Raw genomic sequence first — 16,687 nt, forward strand, 5'->3', positions numbered from 1 at the left:
TGAGAGATTGAGGGGGTGTCTAGTGTCTGATAGGGATTTATCTCTCCCCCACCTCTTTGTCTAGATGTTGGAGTACTCCCCAGAGAGCCATGCCGGGCAGGCAGGAATCTCTGTCCACATTTCCACAGATTCTTCCCTTTACCTCCTTCCCTCCCTCCCTCCCTGCCCGCCTGCCTCCCCCCTTACACAAGAACTGAGACGCACTGGTAGGAGCCAGGCTCASTCTCACTAGACTGTTTTATCAGGAACTACAATTAGTTACTGAATAGATTATTGGTTTAGTTGCGCCACGGTAACAAAACAATACATTTTTATTGAATAATATAACACACAATGCCAATGATTCACTTTGGACATCAACCTACCAATTATGCTCCCTCTCAAACTGATCCCAATAATCGAATCATAAAACACATAATGTTTTTTAACAGCACATTTCTTATTTGATCAGATAAATACTTCTGTCTTGATTGAGAATTTGTGTGTTGAGAAAACTGCACAACTAAAATGTTATACCAGGGCCCCCGTGCCTCTTTAGAGCAGGAATGGCTGAATAGTGTCTGGAGAGAAACAGAGCTGCTGCTAGAACCAGATTTTCCCTCTCACATGGGCCTCTCCATCCTGTGCACTGAACGCTGCATCTTTTCTCCCTTCAGATTTTCATCAACAATGAGTGGCAAGACTCTGTGAGCGGAAAGACCTTCCCAGTCTACAACCCCGCCAGCGGAGAGAAGATCTGTGAGGTCCAAGAAGCAGAGAAGGTATTGTAGAAAATAAAAACAAATCTGTAGTTTCTGCATTCCCCATATCTTATATTTTCAGAAATGAAAACACAGGTATTTTCCCTTGGAGTGTTTGAGAATTAGATGTTTGTTACACAGAGCTACGCTTGGGTTTTCCACACGTGTTTCCTACCACCTCTGCCCTGGCATCCCCTCCTTCATGCATTGTCCATGTGTGAGTTATGTGTCCAAAAAATAAGGAAAGCAAATGGGTTGGGAGTTTAGTCTAATGTGGTTTGGTTCTCTGGCTCGGCAGTTCCTCCTCTCCTTCCCTAAATCAGCACCTCTGTGTGGAATAACCGAAGCAGAACAAGCTTTAAACATGCTAATGGAAGATCCATTAAGTATCATTCGGAATAGACAGACACATTTTATTTGTCTCAGTGGAGGTGGAGAAACACCTGTTAACTGGATAAGGTTCTATCATTAAACTGTGTACTGGATACGGTTTCTCTGTTTCTCTACCTCAGGCTGATTCAATCATTAAACTGTTTCTCTTCTACAGGCTGATGTGGACAAGGCGGTGCAGGCGGCCCGGCTGGCCTTCACCCTTGGTTCAGTGTGGCGGAGGATGGATGCGTCAGAAAGGGGTAGACTGCTGGCTAAACTGGCTGACCTGGTGGAGAGGGAYAGTGCCTATCTAGCAGTGAGTTKACCACAGTGCTCAAAGTCCAGATCCCGGACTTCTTCGTTTTAGCAACATGCTCAAAGAAATATACACTAATACAGTGCCTTAGGAACATTTTCAGATCCCTTGACTTTTTTCACATTTTGCTACGTTACAGCCTTATTCTAAAATTGATTAAATAAATAAAAAACCCTTAGCAATCTACACACAATACGCCATAATGACAAAGCAGAAACAGGTTTAGAGTAATWTTTGCTAATTTAAAAGTAATCATAATTTATATATATTTACATGTATTCAGACCCTTTGCTATGAGACTCGAAATTGAACTCAGGTGAATCCTGTTTCCATTGATCATCATTGAGATGTTTCTACAACTTGATTGGAGTTCACCTGTGGTAAATTCAATTGATTGGACATGATTTGGAAAAGCACACACCTGTCTATATAAGGTCCCATAGTTGACAGTGCATGTCAGAGCAAAAACCAAGCCATGAGGTCGAAGAAATTGTCCGTACAGCCCCGAGACAGAATTTTGTCGAGGCTCAGATCTGGGGAAGGGTACCAAAACATTTCTGTAGMWTTGAAGGTCCCCAAGAACACACTGGCCTCCATCATTCTTAATTGGAAGAAGTTTGGAAGCACCAAGACTCTTCCTATAGCTGGCCGCCCCGCCAAACTGAGCAATTGGGGGAGAAGGACCTTGGTCAGGGAGGTGACCAAGAACCCGATGGTCATTCTGACAGAGCTCTAGAGTTCCTCTGTAGAGATTGGAGAACCTCTGAATGTCCTTGAGTGGCCCAGCCAGAGCCCAGACTTGAATGCAATCGAACATCTCTGGAGAGACCTGAAAATAGCTGTGCAGCAATGCTCCCCATCCAACCTGACAGAGCTTGAGAGGATCTGCAGAGAAGAATGGGAGAAACTCCCCAAATAAAGGTGTGCCAAGCTTGTAGCGTCATACCCAAGAAGACTCAAGGCTGTAATTGCTGACAAAGGTGCTTCAACAAAGTACTGAGTATGGGGTCTGAATATTTATGTAAATTTGCAAACATTTCTAAAAACCTGTTTTTGGTTTGACATTATGGGGTATTGTGTGGCGTGAGTTTGGGGTGGGCATTCTATGTTTTGTAGTCTAGGTTTTGTATTTCTGTGTTTGGCCTGGTATTGGTTCTCAATCAGAGGCAGCTGTCGATCGTTGTCTCTGATTGAGAATCATACTTAGGTAGCCTGTTTTCCCACTATGGGTTGTGGGTAGTTGTTTTCTGTGTCTGTGTTTTTTCCATACAGAACTGTTTCAGTCGCGTTCATTCTCTTTTGTTGTTTTGTCATTCAGTGTTCATGTTCAGTTGGATTTCATTAAAATGGACACTTACCACGCTGCACATGTTCCGATCTTTCATACTCATCATTAGACGAGGACGAGTACCGTTACAGAACTACCCGCCAAAAAAAGGACCAAGCAGCGGTGGTAACCAGAGCAGAGGGTTCTGGACTCCTGGACTTGGGAGGAGATACTAGACGGTAAGGGACCCTGGGCACAGGCTGGGGGAATATCGCCGCCCCAAGGAAGAACTGGAGGGCAGCGAGAGCTGAGCGGCGGCGATATGAGGAGGTAGCACGGCAGCGCGAGAGGCACGAGAAGCAGCCCCAAAACTTTTGGGGGGTCTCCAGGTCTCCAACCTGACTCCGCCACACTCCTCGTGCTTACCGAAAGTAGCGTTGTACTGGTCAGGCACCGCGTTATGCGGTGGAGCGCACGGTGGACCAGTACGCGCTCTATAGCCCAGAGCGCTATAGGCCAGCCCCCCGCAAGTGCCATGCGAGAGTGGGCATCCAGCCAGGGCGTGTTGTGCCGGCTCAGCGTGTCTGGTCTCCGGTACGCCGTTTCGGTCCAGGGTATCCTGCGCCGGTTCTGCGTGCTGTGTCTCCGGGGCGCTGGAGGGTGCAGTGCGTCCTATGCTGCGCTCCGCCCTTGCCGGGCGAATGTGGGCATTGAGCCTAAGGGAGAGGTGCGAGTAGTATGCACCAGATCTCCAGTGCTCACCCACAGCCCGGTTCAACCTGTGGCCTGCACTCTGAGAGGGTCCGGGCTAAAGTGGTCATCCAGCCTGGAGAGTGGTGGCCAAGGCCGTTCGCACCAGAGGCTCCAGTGCTTCCCCAGCCAGCCGGTCCATCCGGTGCCTCCTCCACACACCAGGCCTCCTGTAGGTCTCCCCAGCCTGGTGGGTCCTGTGGCAGCCACGCCCACCAGGCTGTCTCTCCGCTCCTCCCTCCAGGTTCTCTCGTCAGTCCGGAGCTGCCAGAGCCGCCCGTCTGTCCTGAGCTGCCAGAGCCGCCCGTCTGTCCTGAGCTGCCAGAGCCGCCCGTCTGTCCTGAGCTGCCAGAGCCGCCCGTCATGTCCTGAGCTGCCAGAGCCGCCCGTCTGTCCTGAGCTGCCAGAGCCGCCCGTCTGTCCTGAGCTGCCAGCGCCCCCGTCTGTCCTGAGCTGCCAGCGCCGCCCGTCTGTCCTGAGCAGCCAGAGCCGCCTGTCTGTCCTGAGCTGCCAAGCCCCGCCCGCCGTCGCTCAGGAGCTGCCAGAGCCGCCCTTCACTCCGGAGCTGCCCAGAGTCGCCTTCACTCCGGAGCTGCCAGAGTCTCCCTTCACTCCGGAGCTGCCAGAGTCGCCCTTCACTCCGGCGCTGCCAGAGTCTCCCATCTAATTCGGGGCCCGCTGCAAGGGTCCCCAGTCCGGGTCGGTGGCGAGGCGTCGCCGCTCCAAAGGCGCCACATAAGTGGGCCAAGACTATATGTGGAATGGGGATCCACGTCCCGCACCAGAGCCGCCACCGCGGGTGAAATGCCCACCCAGACCCTCCCCTATAGTTCAGGTTTTTGCGGCCGGTGAGAGTCTGCACTTTTGGGGGGGGGGGGGAGTCCATGGGTACTGTCACGTTCTGACCTGTAGTTCCTTTTTTATGTCTTTATTTTAGTTTAGTCAGGGGCATGACAGTTGAGGCGGTGGGCAGTCTATGTTTTTGTAGTCTAGGTAGTTTGTATTTCTGTGTTTTGGCCTGGTATGTTCTCAATCAGATGGCAGCTGTTAGGTCGTTAGTCTCTGATTGAGAATCATACTTAGGTAGCCTGTTTTCCCACTATGGGTTGTGGGTAGTTGTTTTCTGTGTCTGTGTTTTTTCCATACAGAACTGTTTCAGTCTCGTTCATTCTCTTTTGTTGTTTTGTCATTCAGTGTTCATGTTCAGTTGGATTTCATTAAAATGGACACTTAYCACGCTGCACATTGGTCCAATCTTTCATACTCGTCATTAGACGAGGACGAGTACCGTTACAATGCCACCTTTCCAACAAGTCAGTTCGTCAACTTTCTTACCTGCTAGAGCTACCGCAGTCAACTGTAGGTGCTGTTATTGTGAAGTGGAAACCTCTAAAAGCAACAACGGCTCAGCCGCGAAGTCATAGGCCACACAAGCTCACAGAACGCAACCGCTGAGTGCTGAAGCTTGTAGCGAGTAAAAATCGTCAGTCCTCGTTTGCAACACTCACTGCCTCTGGAAGCAACGTCAACACAATAACTGTTCGTCGGGAACTTCATGAAGTGGTTTTCCATGGCCAAGCAGCCGCACACAAGCCTAAAATCACCATGAGCAATGCCTAGTGTCTGCTGGAGTGGTGTAAAGCTCACCGCCATTGGACTCTGGAGCAGTGGAAACACGTTCTCTGGAGTGATGAATCAAGCTTCACCATCCGGCAGTCCAACGGACAAATCTGGGTTTGGCGGATGCCAGGGGAACGCTACCTGCCCCAATGCATAGTGCCAACTGTAACATTTGGTGGAGGAAGAATAATGGTCTGGGGTTGTTTTTCATGGCTCAGGCTATGCCCCTTAGTTCCATTGAAGGGAAATCTTAACTCTACAGCTTACGATGAGATTCTACATGATTCTGTGTTTCCAACTTGGTGGCAACAGTTTGGGGAAGGCTCTTCCTGTTTCAGTATGACAATGTCCCCGTGCACAAAGCGAGGTCCATGCAGAAATAGTTTGTCAAGATTCGTGCGGAAGAACTTGACTGACCTGCACAGAGTCCTGACCTCAACCCCATCGAACACCTTTGGGATGAATTGGAACGYCGACAAATAGGTCAAATAATCCAACACCCAACCTCACTAATGCTCTTGTGGCTGAATGGAAGCAAGTCTCGGCAGCAATGCTCCAACATCTAGTGGAAAGCCTTCCACGAAGAGTGGATGCTGTTGTAGCAGCAAAGGGGGGAGTAACTCCATATTAATGGCCATGTAATGTACCACGGACGATCAGAGAAGGATCTTCATAATACCAGACCCCCTTAAAATATAAATGTGTCAATGTTTTACTGTAAATATTAATAATAATAACTTGTATCTTTTAGGCACCTTTCTAGACATCCTATGTCACTTTACATTAACATAGATGTTTTCAATTTAAAGCATATGCTTCCAATAATTAATGTTTAAAAAAAGATTTAAAACAAACGTATTGTGAAAGAGAGATGTCAAAACAAGGGGACTGTTTTAAAAGATGCCGGAAAAAAGCAGTACGTTTTTGCCCATGTGGTTMTAATAGTGTTAAATCAACCTAATAAGCCTAAGACTTAAAGGATGATTTATAACTTATAGGCACTGTAGCATTATGTTATTTTAGTATCACGTTTCCCCCCGGAGATAATGTTCAGACCCACTGTTTCTTGGAAAAAACAAAAAGACAGATTGGGTTTTAATATATATTTCTCTCCAGACTATAGAATCCATGGACAGTGGGAAGCCTTTCCTGCCCACCCTGTTTGTGGACCTCCAGGGAACCATAAAGACGCTCAGATACTATGCTGGATACGCAGACAAGATCCATGGAACGTCCATTCCAATGGGTAAGTCTATTCCAACTCAGGCTTCCTGACTGTGGGTTATGTAGCGAAAAGCACATTGAATTCTTATTCTCTTCAATTTCAACGAACTAGAACCCAGGCAGAATGTTACAGGTCAGAGGTAYGTGGTGGATGCCAGTGCCAGGTGAAGATTACTAGTTAGCTAGCAGCAGATAAGCGGAGCACCAGGCTTCTCTCTGGGGGCCTGCGGGACAGGAGATGAGCTGTGCTGAGGGCACAGAGGTGATGTGAGGGTAAAYATGGCTGCTCCCTGGCCAGTTRTAAATCTGAGCCTTAATGGTCGCYCTCCTGTTGAGACTGCCACCAGTGGAGCCCAGTGACAGGACTAAAGAGCGAGGGCCGCTGGCTGTTCTGCCTAATTTAGCCGTTTGAAARCRCCGCGACGGGGAGTCTATAGGAGTTAGGACAGCCACTCCGCARCTCTCTCATAGAGCAGCCATTAGCTGGGCGAGGGGTTGGGTGGGTTGGGGTGGTGTTGGGGTAGTAGTTGGTTCTCAGGGACCCACCTGAGGACCAGATGGGGTCTGGTCATTGAGGGCCTGGCATTAGGGAGCCTATATAAGTAATCCACACTCTTTTAAAAGGCATGTTAAGTCATTGTTTAGTAGCCAAGAAAACAGAGGACCTAAGAAAGCAGTACTAGTACTGACAACCTCCTGAGACTAGCACTGTGGTCTGGTTGGTCTTCAAGCCCCTCCTGTGTTTCTTCACCAAACCCAGCCAGTCCTCAGCTAGTTCAGAATTTGGCTTGAGCACTATTCCAATGTGCAGCAGTGTTACAGAACAAACAAACAGACCTGTTTCTGTGGCCTGGATGATGTTGAGATGTCAGCGATGTTCTTATCTTGGCCACCAGGGAAGATGAAGCACTTGGCCAGTCCACCCTTGGGCTATAGTTCCAGGTCCAAGCTCCTCCTCCTCCTCTCTGGAGCAATGTTTCATCAGCTGAGGCCTTAGCCATCCTGTTCCCATGAACATCACATAACTCTATTGTAATAAACACTGTTCAGTTTTCTACCACTAAATAGCGATTGTTATTACTACTGTTGTAGGGAACGAATAAACATGGCACACCCTCCAAACATATCTTCCTTACTCTTAATGTAAGAAGAATGAAAACTCTCTTCCCAACTGTAACACCCACTCTTCTCACTGACTTTCTAAACGCGAGCTCACACCTTATATTTACCCTTGCCTCAATGCGTAAGCAACAAGAATGAGATGCTGTACTGAGTGATTGCCGTTTTAATCAAGAGAATTTGTTCCGTAAACACAAGCAAACAACAAGGACACCAGCGTTTATTATTGTACACTCCGGTCCACTAGCCCTCTGCTAATGTACATCAGACATCGCTCATCTTCCTCAAACGCAGCGAGCAGCATAAGTAACGAGCCTCTGTTCTTGTTCTCCTACTACAGATTAGTGAGACCTATCCTACGATTCACTTAGACACGAGCCCATAGGAGGGTGGCGACAGATTCATCCCTGTGAGTGCTGCCAGTTGTTTATAAACCATTCAGATGGCTATCTCAAGAGCCCAAAGCTAACAGCACTCTCCCCACACATCTGCCAAACTCTCCGCTCAATATGCAGAAAGGGACTAGAAAAGTGTTGGGATGGTGGTGTGTAGAGTCTGGGACAGATCACCCCTTTGTTCTGTTAAAAAATATTGTCAAGTTCCTGAAGTCCTACGTGCTTATCAGGTGAGTATTACTATTTTAAAATCTTGCAGCTGACAAAGAACGTCACCTCATATAACCTCAGAGAAGGGAGAGAGGAGAAGAGAGAGAGAGAAAAGAGAGAGGGGGGAACTATGAAGAGACAAGGGACAGGAGACAGAAGTTAAAACAGACATTGATTTGCCAAAGCTTGGGAAGCGGTTGGGTCGTCTAGGCCTACTGGGTTCAGTAAAAGTAAAATAACACCCGCCGTGTATACCATACACGCTCAATACGCCACATGTGTTGCATTTTCCTGTTCTCAGTGATGATGCAAGAGAATAGAATAGCGAGAAACATTCCTGTCAAATGACTACGTTGCGCAAGTGAAAGTGAGAGTCTCTGAGATAACAATGGAATGTGGCGGAGAGCAGGAAGCATTTGACGATTATGAGTATGAGTGACGCCCTTTGTCAAAGTCTGATGGTCCTGTGGTTGTGGGTGTTATGTTCTACAGTGGAACTTCCCCACTGATTGATACTGCGTGAAGCAGGGTCCACGCCGCCTTGAACACGGTGTCCGAAGCCGCCTGAGCAGACCCCCCTCACTCTGCCTTATGTACATCGATCTCTGGTCAAAGAGGTACATTACAGCACAATCACCACAGTAACCCAATCCTTAGAGCTCTTTGATCCACACTCCTCCATGTCTTCTCTCTGTGTTCGGCCTTCCCTCTCTCTGAGACAGTCTGTCTCTCTTGCCCCTTGTCTTTTGATGTTCTGTCATTCTCTCATAGGCTGTGGTAGGATTGTTGGTTGGTCTGATTCCCCCACACTGCCCTTATTTTGCCTTGGCTCTCCTGCCTCTTTCCTCTAAAGCTGTTTCCTCTCAATTGTTTTGACAGCCGGTTTCACCGGGGATCGTCAAATTTTGCCAGATTTGGCCAAACGGCAGGAGCTCGGATCGCCTTCACACATGGCATAGACAAAGGCTACACAGATCAACTATAATTCATGAACAAACGATTGAGCGATAATCACTGTCCCTATGCTTTCTTTATGACACAACGCAACATGTGCAACAGCAGAGATGAGTCTTTGTAATTTTACGGGAACATGCCTCCTTGTATTAAAAGTCTAAATGACAAACAAACAGGGGCTTACATAAGCTGCATGGGCCTTCAAAACTTCCCTCATCCCCAACCCAACCCGGCCCCACCCCCCCCCCCTCCCCCCCCCCCCCGCCCCCCCCCGGATCAGGGAGGTGACATCTGCTGCTGCGACTTTACCACTACACACAGACACACTAATTACACATACACACACACACACACATCTACACTGTTACACACACACACACACACCACACACATCTACACTGTACACACACACACACACACACACACCACACACACACACACACACACACGACACACACACACACACACACACACACACACAGGCACACACACACCCATCACACACACACAACCACACACACAACGCACACCCACACATCTACACTACAGTCGGGGGTGTTGTGTGGGGGCGTCAGTTTTTTTTTTTGGGGTGTTTGGTGTTGTTGGTGTGGGTTGTGTGGTGTGTTGTGTGTGGGGTGGTTGTGTGTGGGTGGGTGCAGCATACCACACATACGCCGCACACACACAACAACAGCAGCACACCATCACACACACACACACACACACACACACACACACCACACACACATCACACACACACACACACAGCATCACATCCACTATCACACATCATCATCACACTACTACACACACACACACACACACACACAACACCACACACACTACCAAGACATACGACATATAAGTCACAGACAAACTGGTTCCATAAGGTCCCACCAGTTAATGAACAACCTGCTACTTACCTTACAGACATTGAGTGGGTCTGATCGGTCCTAGGAAAACAGCCGGCCGTTCATAGTGGTAAAGTTGATGGAAAGACTGTGAGAATGATCAACCTATGTATGGCAGTGGGATTAGGAGATTTATGGTTGGATTGCATCCTCCGTCTTGGTGTGTGAAGTCAGAATGTACTGCCAATTCCCATAATTTTGATCATTTTATATAACATCTGTTTTGTTATTCCTAACCACCAAATGCTACCCCTCAGGCCAGTAAAGAGCTCGTTTTTACAGAATCTTAACATAATTATTGATATGCTTCCATAGATATCGATGGATTTTATATGTTTTGAAATGACCTGTGTATATTTCACGTGTATCTGTCGTAAATGAAACAGGGTTTTGTAGTGTTTAGAGAAGCCCTAGAGTTTATAGTGTCTTTGCTTTGACTCTGGGGATCTGTTTGGAGAGAAAGGGAGGAGAGTGACTGTTTGTGTGGTATTGAGCACCCACCAACACTGCTACGCATGTGCAGACATAATAGATTGCTCTTGGTGATAAGGGGACAAACAGAAACGCTGTAACCAAAGCAAACTCACACAATATGGAGAAAAACCTTTATTTAAATTGTGTGGTTGAATCAAATCCAGGCCTTTATTGAGAATATAAGGGATTTGTTTATTTATTTATTTTTGACATCAATGTTGCAACATCTCTGTCAAGCCCTGTAAGGATGACAAAGACCCAGATGTCCAAATCATCTGAACGGTTATTAATGAGAACCTGAATGCAGTAATAAAGTTAATGAGAGTGAATAGGGTTTCAATTGATCCTCAGAGTCCATTCATGCAGCCCGAACTTAAGTCATTTAATCAATTGATCAATGCTCCATTACCTAACCAATGAACATCCACAGGGCTTTCTCCACCATCACTTTACATGCTACCAGGCAGCACACACATACGAGCCTTCCTCTTTTTTTTTTTTACCATCGGCGGTTCCAGAACATTTCCCCAAAAAGTGGCCAGTTGTCTTTAACTGCTTTCTCTGTTGTTTCCTGTGATCTGGAGTCAATTACAGAGTGGATGAAGCGCTGCTGTGAGAGAATGTAGATGCCCAGACTGTGAGTCACCTTGGGTTTCAGTCACACCGGGCGAGAGGGGACAGTGGACACAGCATCCTCTGAGAGGCTGGAGGGGGTAGAGGGGGTAGAGGGGGTGGATGGGTAGAGGCTTGAAGGGGGGGGTGTGGTTTCAGGTGGCCATTGCGTCAGTGGTGCCTCATCCTTGTACTCACACACACACAGGGCTGTGACTCTCCACAGTAGCGGCCCAAGTGGGAGCCAGCCCAGCGTGTCTCCTTTGCACTTCAGTGAATGCACGCTAACGTCATGTTAGTCAGCACCCCTTGAGCCCCGCCTTCAAAGACAGCGACAGCCAGGACGGCTTTAGAGAGCGTGCTGCCTGCCTGCCGCCTGCCTGCCAGAGGAAGGTTTGTCCTGCTGTCCCTATCACACAGCTGCTCTACCACTCAAACCAGAACACTCAGCAGGCTGCCCTGCTCATTTCCTAACACAGAATAATGCAGTCTGGCAATATTGGGAAAGGGAGACATTCCAGTGTTAAACATTGTTCGTGCAAAGAGATGAGGCATCACTCTTTACCACTGGGGGGGAGTTGTTGGGGAGAGACTCAGAAGTTTTTTTCCTCCTCCTTTGACTCCCTCTATCTTCTCCCAGCGCTGGTCTTCTCACTATCTCCTGGAAAATAAAATCATGTGTGTCAGTGACTTCTGGGTGGACAGGAAGTGTTCTTGTTGGTTTATGGTTATGAATGCTGCTCGCTCTCTTTCTCAGGCTTGTCTCTATTTAATAAGGGTATATCTCATCTCATGGTGTTGAGAAATAATGTTGGGGTCAATACAATACATCAGTATAATAAGAGCAGCTGGGCAGACTCAAATACTCGCAAGCGATTCATTTTCACTGAGAGCTCACGCTATGCATTACTAGAGAACCACTGTTTTTACACGTCTCCACTGTGTGAGTCTGGAGGGAGACGGGAAAGGGCTGTGGAATTCAGCAGTATTTGGATAATGGTGAGAGCAGCACTTTTGATGAGGGGGAAATTGTGAACAGAGAAGTCGAAAGGAAAGCTCCTGCTGCTGTTTGATAAACACTCCCAACTCCTCAGATCATCCTCAGCATTCAGCGCTTCCAGCCAGGGCAGTGTAGGCCCACGTCGCACCAAACAGGCACCACTTTACAACTTTTCACAGTTAGGTAYTTCAATTTGCCACAAGCCCAGGCTGCTGCTGCYACCCACACAACCTGTGGTTGCTTCTTCCTGCGCTTGATTTAACAAGAGATGCTGTTCGCTGCTGAAACATCACTTTMTTTTCCTGCTGAAGCCTCCCAGAACCTGTAATAGATATTTTGGCTGTGTGTTTGGCACACTYGTGTTTCWGCGGGCCCAGTGGTGCRTCCCTTGTTTTGGGCCTAACCAACYTGCTAARCTATTTAATGGCTGCATCCATTTAGTGATCCGGCCACAGGTCTGCTTGTGTCTGCGTGAGTAAACTAAACCCAAGCCCTGGTTCCTCCCCAGGTCGGCAAGCTGATCCAAGAAGCAGCTGGGAAGAGTAATTTGAAGAGAGTAACGCTGGAGCTAGGAGGAAAGAATCCCAACATTATTTTTGCAGACGCTGATTGTAAGTTTGAMKACACTGTTTTATTAGTTCCTCCCGTTTCCCCATAGGTGGTCGTCCAGATGGACGCAGGGGTTCCCTATGTGGCATTGCCTGATTTGAAAATGGGGTCGCGAGAGAAACGCTGAAATAAAATATGCGCTAGGTTGGGGCTGCAATAAACAGAGCCATTTCAGKTTTTTTTCCAAAACATTTTTCCCAAAAATTTGGCTCGATCTTTTGAACCTTTTAAGCTGCCAAAAAATATTATGAGCCCGTCACTGTTTCCCTCTGCAATGCCCACAAGCCGTGCAGGACTCATTAGAACAGAGTGGACAAGACCAGGCAATAAATCAGACTGGGGGGAAAAGAACATCATCAATGATGATGATCTTCTCTACACAGAAGATCATACAAAATGAATGCCTGATGATCTTCTGAACTTTTCAATATCTTTCTAATGCATTTCAGTAACTTTAAACCATACTTCCTTCAGATTGAAATACTGTCAAAAGCACTGTCAGACTGATTTGTAATAGACTGTCACAGCCCCAAGTAAAAAAGTTAACATTGGCCATTGATTTTTTTAAGATGCAAAAATATTTTGATGTCAAAATGGGGTCGCAGGACAAAAGTTTGGGAACCCCTGCCTTAAAGACATTGTCTTGATAGAGGGTCGAGGGGGAATRTTTACAATGTTTTGTCCAATAATTTAGTCTGACATGCAAAATGAGACAGCGGATATGTCCACATGGAGTGAGAGCGCTGGCATCTTCAAAAGCTTCCGCTGGGCTTCACAGGGCTGTGAAAACCAATGGATGGATGGCTCTCATGTTAGCTCTAAGTGTCTCACAGAACTGGGGATGCCGGGGCTTTCAAATGCTTTCAGCAGCCGCGAGAGGGGCTCCCAAGGCCCGTAAATCAGGGGAATGGAACCTGCCGCGGCCGCCTGCATCAGCCCGAGACCCATAAATCACTRGGCTCCGTTAACCCCTTGCGTGCCACGGCAGGGGCCTGTCTCTCAGRTGTCAGATAGCAAATGCACAGCACAGAGAATAGCTGCACAGTGGTAGAAAACATTCTGACCATGATTGGAAAATACATTTTGTGCATTTGTAGTGTATGTGCCTTAATGATATTCACTTTTAATTAATGTAATTTATAAGAACCATATGGAATTTCATCAACATTTTTCAATATGTTATAATATTCTACCACATACCGCTAAAATTAACTGTATACTGAGCCCCCCTCTTCCTCTTCTTCCTCTTCCTCAGTGGATCTAGCTGTGGAGCAGGCCCACCAGGGAGTGTTCTTCAATGCAGGCCAGTGCTGCACTGCAGGCTCTCGTATCTTCGTGGAAGAGCCCATCTATGAGGAGTTTGTGCGCAGGAGTGTGGAGAGGGCCAAGAGGAGGACAGTAGGAAGCCCCTTCGATCCCACCATGGAGCAGGGTCCACAGGTGAGGATAGAGGGCCATAGACCCTGCAAAGGAAGGAGGAGTCAAACAATACCCTCTATGACAAAACATATCAGCTATCGACTCAATATGTGCATGACCAAATATAATGTATTTGATTTACTGTATGATAAATATACTCCTTTGGCTTTCCTTCTTGTTTCCTCCTTTTTCTATCTTCTTTCTCCTCTCCTCTCCTCCCTCTCCCCATCTCTCCTACTTAATCCAGATCAGCCAGGAGCAGCAGAGCCGCGTGCTGGAGTTTATTCAAAGTGGCATCAGTGAGGGAGCCAGGCTGGAATGTGGAGGCAAAGCCCTGGGCCTGAAAGGATTCTTCATCGAGCCCACTGTCTTCTCCAATGTCAAAGATGACATGCGCATCGCAAAAGAGGAGGTACTGACTGGTACACTGAATGACTGATACAAAGTATGACTAAAACTCCCAGTATGACTGAAACAYAGTATGACTTTCCATGCCCTATGATTTTACGGAAGGTGGTTTCCAAATAAGTTAAAATGTCTATTAATTAATGGCCTCGCCCCACACATACTTAATGGTGTGACTAAGCAAGGATGTCACCATGGAATGTTTCAACATGTCATCTTACACATACTGCTGACTGTCCACTCCAGATCTTTGGACCAGTTCAGCAGATCATGAAGTTCAAGACTATTGATGAGGTGATTGAAAGGGCCAACAACACAGAGTACGGCCTGGTGGCAGCTGTGTTCACCAGCGATATCACCAAAGCMATGACCATCTCCACAGCCATGCAGGCTGGCACCGTCTGGTAAGACCCTCTCATCGTCATAGCGATCTATGTGTCCCTGGTTAACCCCATAGATCGCATAAAAGGTTGACTCATATTACTGTATCTTTTTAAATGATAGCTCATACAGTATTCAACTACACTCCCCTCAGCATGCTCTTCATTTAACCAGTCTTGACAGCATTACCATTCAACATGATTATTAAACAATGCAGAAGAATCAAAAGCTGATGTTTGATGTATGTTTTGTGTATTTAGGATAAACTGTTTCAATGCCCTGAGCACGCAGTGTCCATTTGGAGGATATAAAATGTCTGGCAAYGGGCGTGAATTGTAAGTATTMTTTTCTGGTTCCTAGCCCACTGTCTGAAAGTGCGTGACTAAAGCCAAGCAAGTATTCMTGTAAACTGTGTGTTTACARTAGAGAAAAGTTTGGTTGCAAAATRTTCCMAAATGAAGCTTTGTACACAATAAGCTTGCTACAGTTCATTAGAAATCTGTTTCAACTGACATTGTGTGTGTTTGTTTGCAGGGGGGATTGTGGCCTGAAGGAATACTCAGAGGTGAAGACCATCACCATAAAGATCTCAGCCAAGAACTCCTAAGGCGGCCGGCCACACCACACGTAGTGGAGGAGGACTTCCTCTGAGGCGCACCACTGACCCTCTGGGTGTCTGTCTGTGGTGGTAAAACACACTGATCATCCCAACTAGCCATGACCATGGGCAACTAACTCTATTGGCTGTGAACTCCCTGCCCACTCCTCTCCCTCACCTCCCATGGGCAGTCCTCACATCAACATCAGCTGTCTCCATCAGCCCGGTGTACACCGGYGGTCTCAAGTTCACACCAAACCTCTACTCCACCTACTGCCATCACCCACCTCCTCCACTAACCACACTAAAGCACTCGGAGAGACGATGGGAGAGGCTACTCTGTTCACGTCCCCCCCAAAACCCCCCTAACCCCCAGGAGTTGGACACTCACAGACTTAAGCACCGCACCTCCATCCCTGCKTTGCCCCATGTCAGCTAATCATTGTAGCGTGTTGGGAGGCAGTGTGGTCGTGTTGTGGGGTATCATTGTCAAACCTCATACTGTATGTTATTATGTGTCATTGCTTTGTGTCATTGCTTTGATTTGCCAGGTAACATTCATGGAAGCATATCAGCTCATTCTAAGACCACTGAAGCTCTCAACCTCAGAAATGAATGGATGAGTCCATTGAAACTGTTAATTAGAATTTTTAATTGTTGATATCTAATTGTTCATGTTTTTATTTGAACTTTTACCACTTAACACTGTATGTCAACGTATGACCAATGTAAACGTGAAAACAAAAATGGTTAACCTCTTAAAAYAWTTTAGTCATACCTGCTAAGAAGAGGAGTAATGTATTTTAATCATAATGTAAGTTTCTTATYGATGTCCATTTATGTTCATGTTTATACAATTATGTACTATGAAATTATAAGATATAAAAATGGACCATAGCTTTTTTTAGTAAAAAAAGTTTTTTTCTCTCAAAAACCTGGCTCGGMTGTGTTTGTTTCAATGCCATGGGAAGTAATATATTGTGCAGTCACTTGCATCAAAGCTCAGTTTCCACATTCATGCCTCAGCTATCTCAGCTTTGACATATTGCTCAGATATTTCATGAGGTCGCACAATTTACAGTTCCGYTCTGGCCAGAGATCTGAGGAGGGCAGACAGGGAGGGCCCCAAGTCTCGTTTCATATTTAACTATCAGCAAGACGAAGACGAGGCTGCTGTTGTAACTCATGGTGAAAAACAAGAGGAGTTTACTCTCTTAACGAGGCATCTGGTGCAAGCATTATGTTATGTCTGAGGAGGAAGACACTAAACTGCAACTGCAGTAACAGAGTTAACAGAGATGCTCTTCTGGT

General features: G+C 46.9%; 1 protein-coding gene across 1 annotated transcript in view; it reads left to right on the forward strand.

The window, feature by feature from the left end:
* The window catches only part of LOC111974440 (retinal dehydrogenase 2-like), a 31,037-nt gene extending 15,301 nt beyond the window's left edge, over nucleotides 1-15,736 (forward strand). Inside the window, exons 4-13 of the mRNA XM_070447391.1 lie at nucleotides 657-761; nucleotides 1,288-1,428; nucleotides 3,309-3,635; nucleotides 6,182-6,311; nucleotides 12,447-12,575; nucleotides 13,829-14,013; nucleotides 14,240-14,404; nucleotides 14,644-14,801; nucleotides 15,039-15,113; nucleotides 15,313-15,736. Coding sequence (XP_070303492.1) covers nucleotides 657-761; nucleotides 1,288-1,428; nucleotides 3,309-3,635; nucleotides 6,182-6,311; nucleotides 12,447-12,575; nucleotides 13,829-14,013; nucleotides 14,240-14,404; nucleotides 14,644-14,801; nucleotides 15,039-15,113; nucleotides 15,313-15,385 — 1,488 coding nt within the window. The 3' untranslated portion in view covers nucleotides 15,386-15,736. The remainder of the gene's footprint in view (nucleotides 1-656; nucleotides 762-1,287; nucleotides 1,429-3,308; nucleotides 3,636-6,181; nucleotides 6,312-12,446; nucleotides 12,576-13,828; nucleotides 14,014-14,239; nucleotides 14,405-14,643; nucleotides 14,802-15,038; nucleotides 15,114-15,312) is intronic.
* Nucleotides 15,737-16,687: the final 951 nt, after the last annotated feature.

This window comes from Salvelinus sp. IW2-2015, linkage group LG15 (assembly GCF_002910315.2).
Source record: "Salvelinus sp. IW2-2015 linkage group LG15, ASM291031v2, whole genome shotgun sequence".
Taxonomy (NCBI): Eukaryota; Metazoa; Chordata; class Actinopteri; order Salmoniformes; family Salmonidae; genus Salvelinus; species Salvelinus sp. IW2-2015.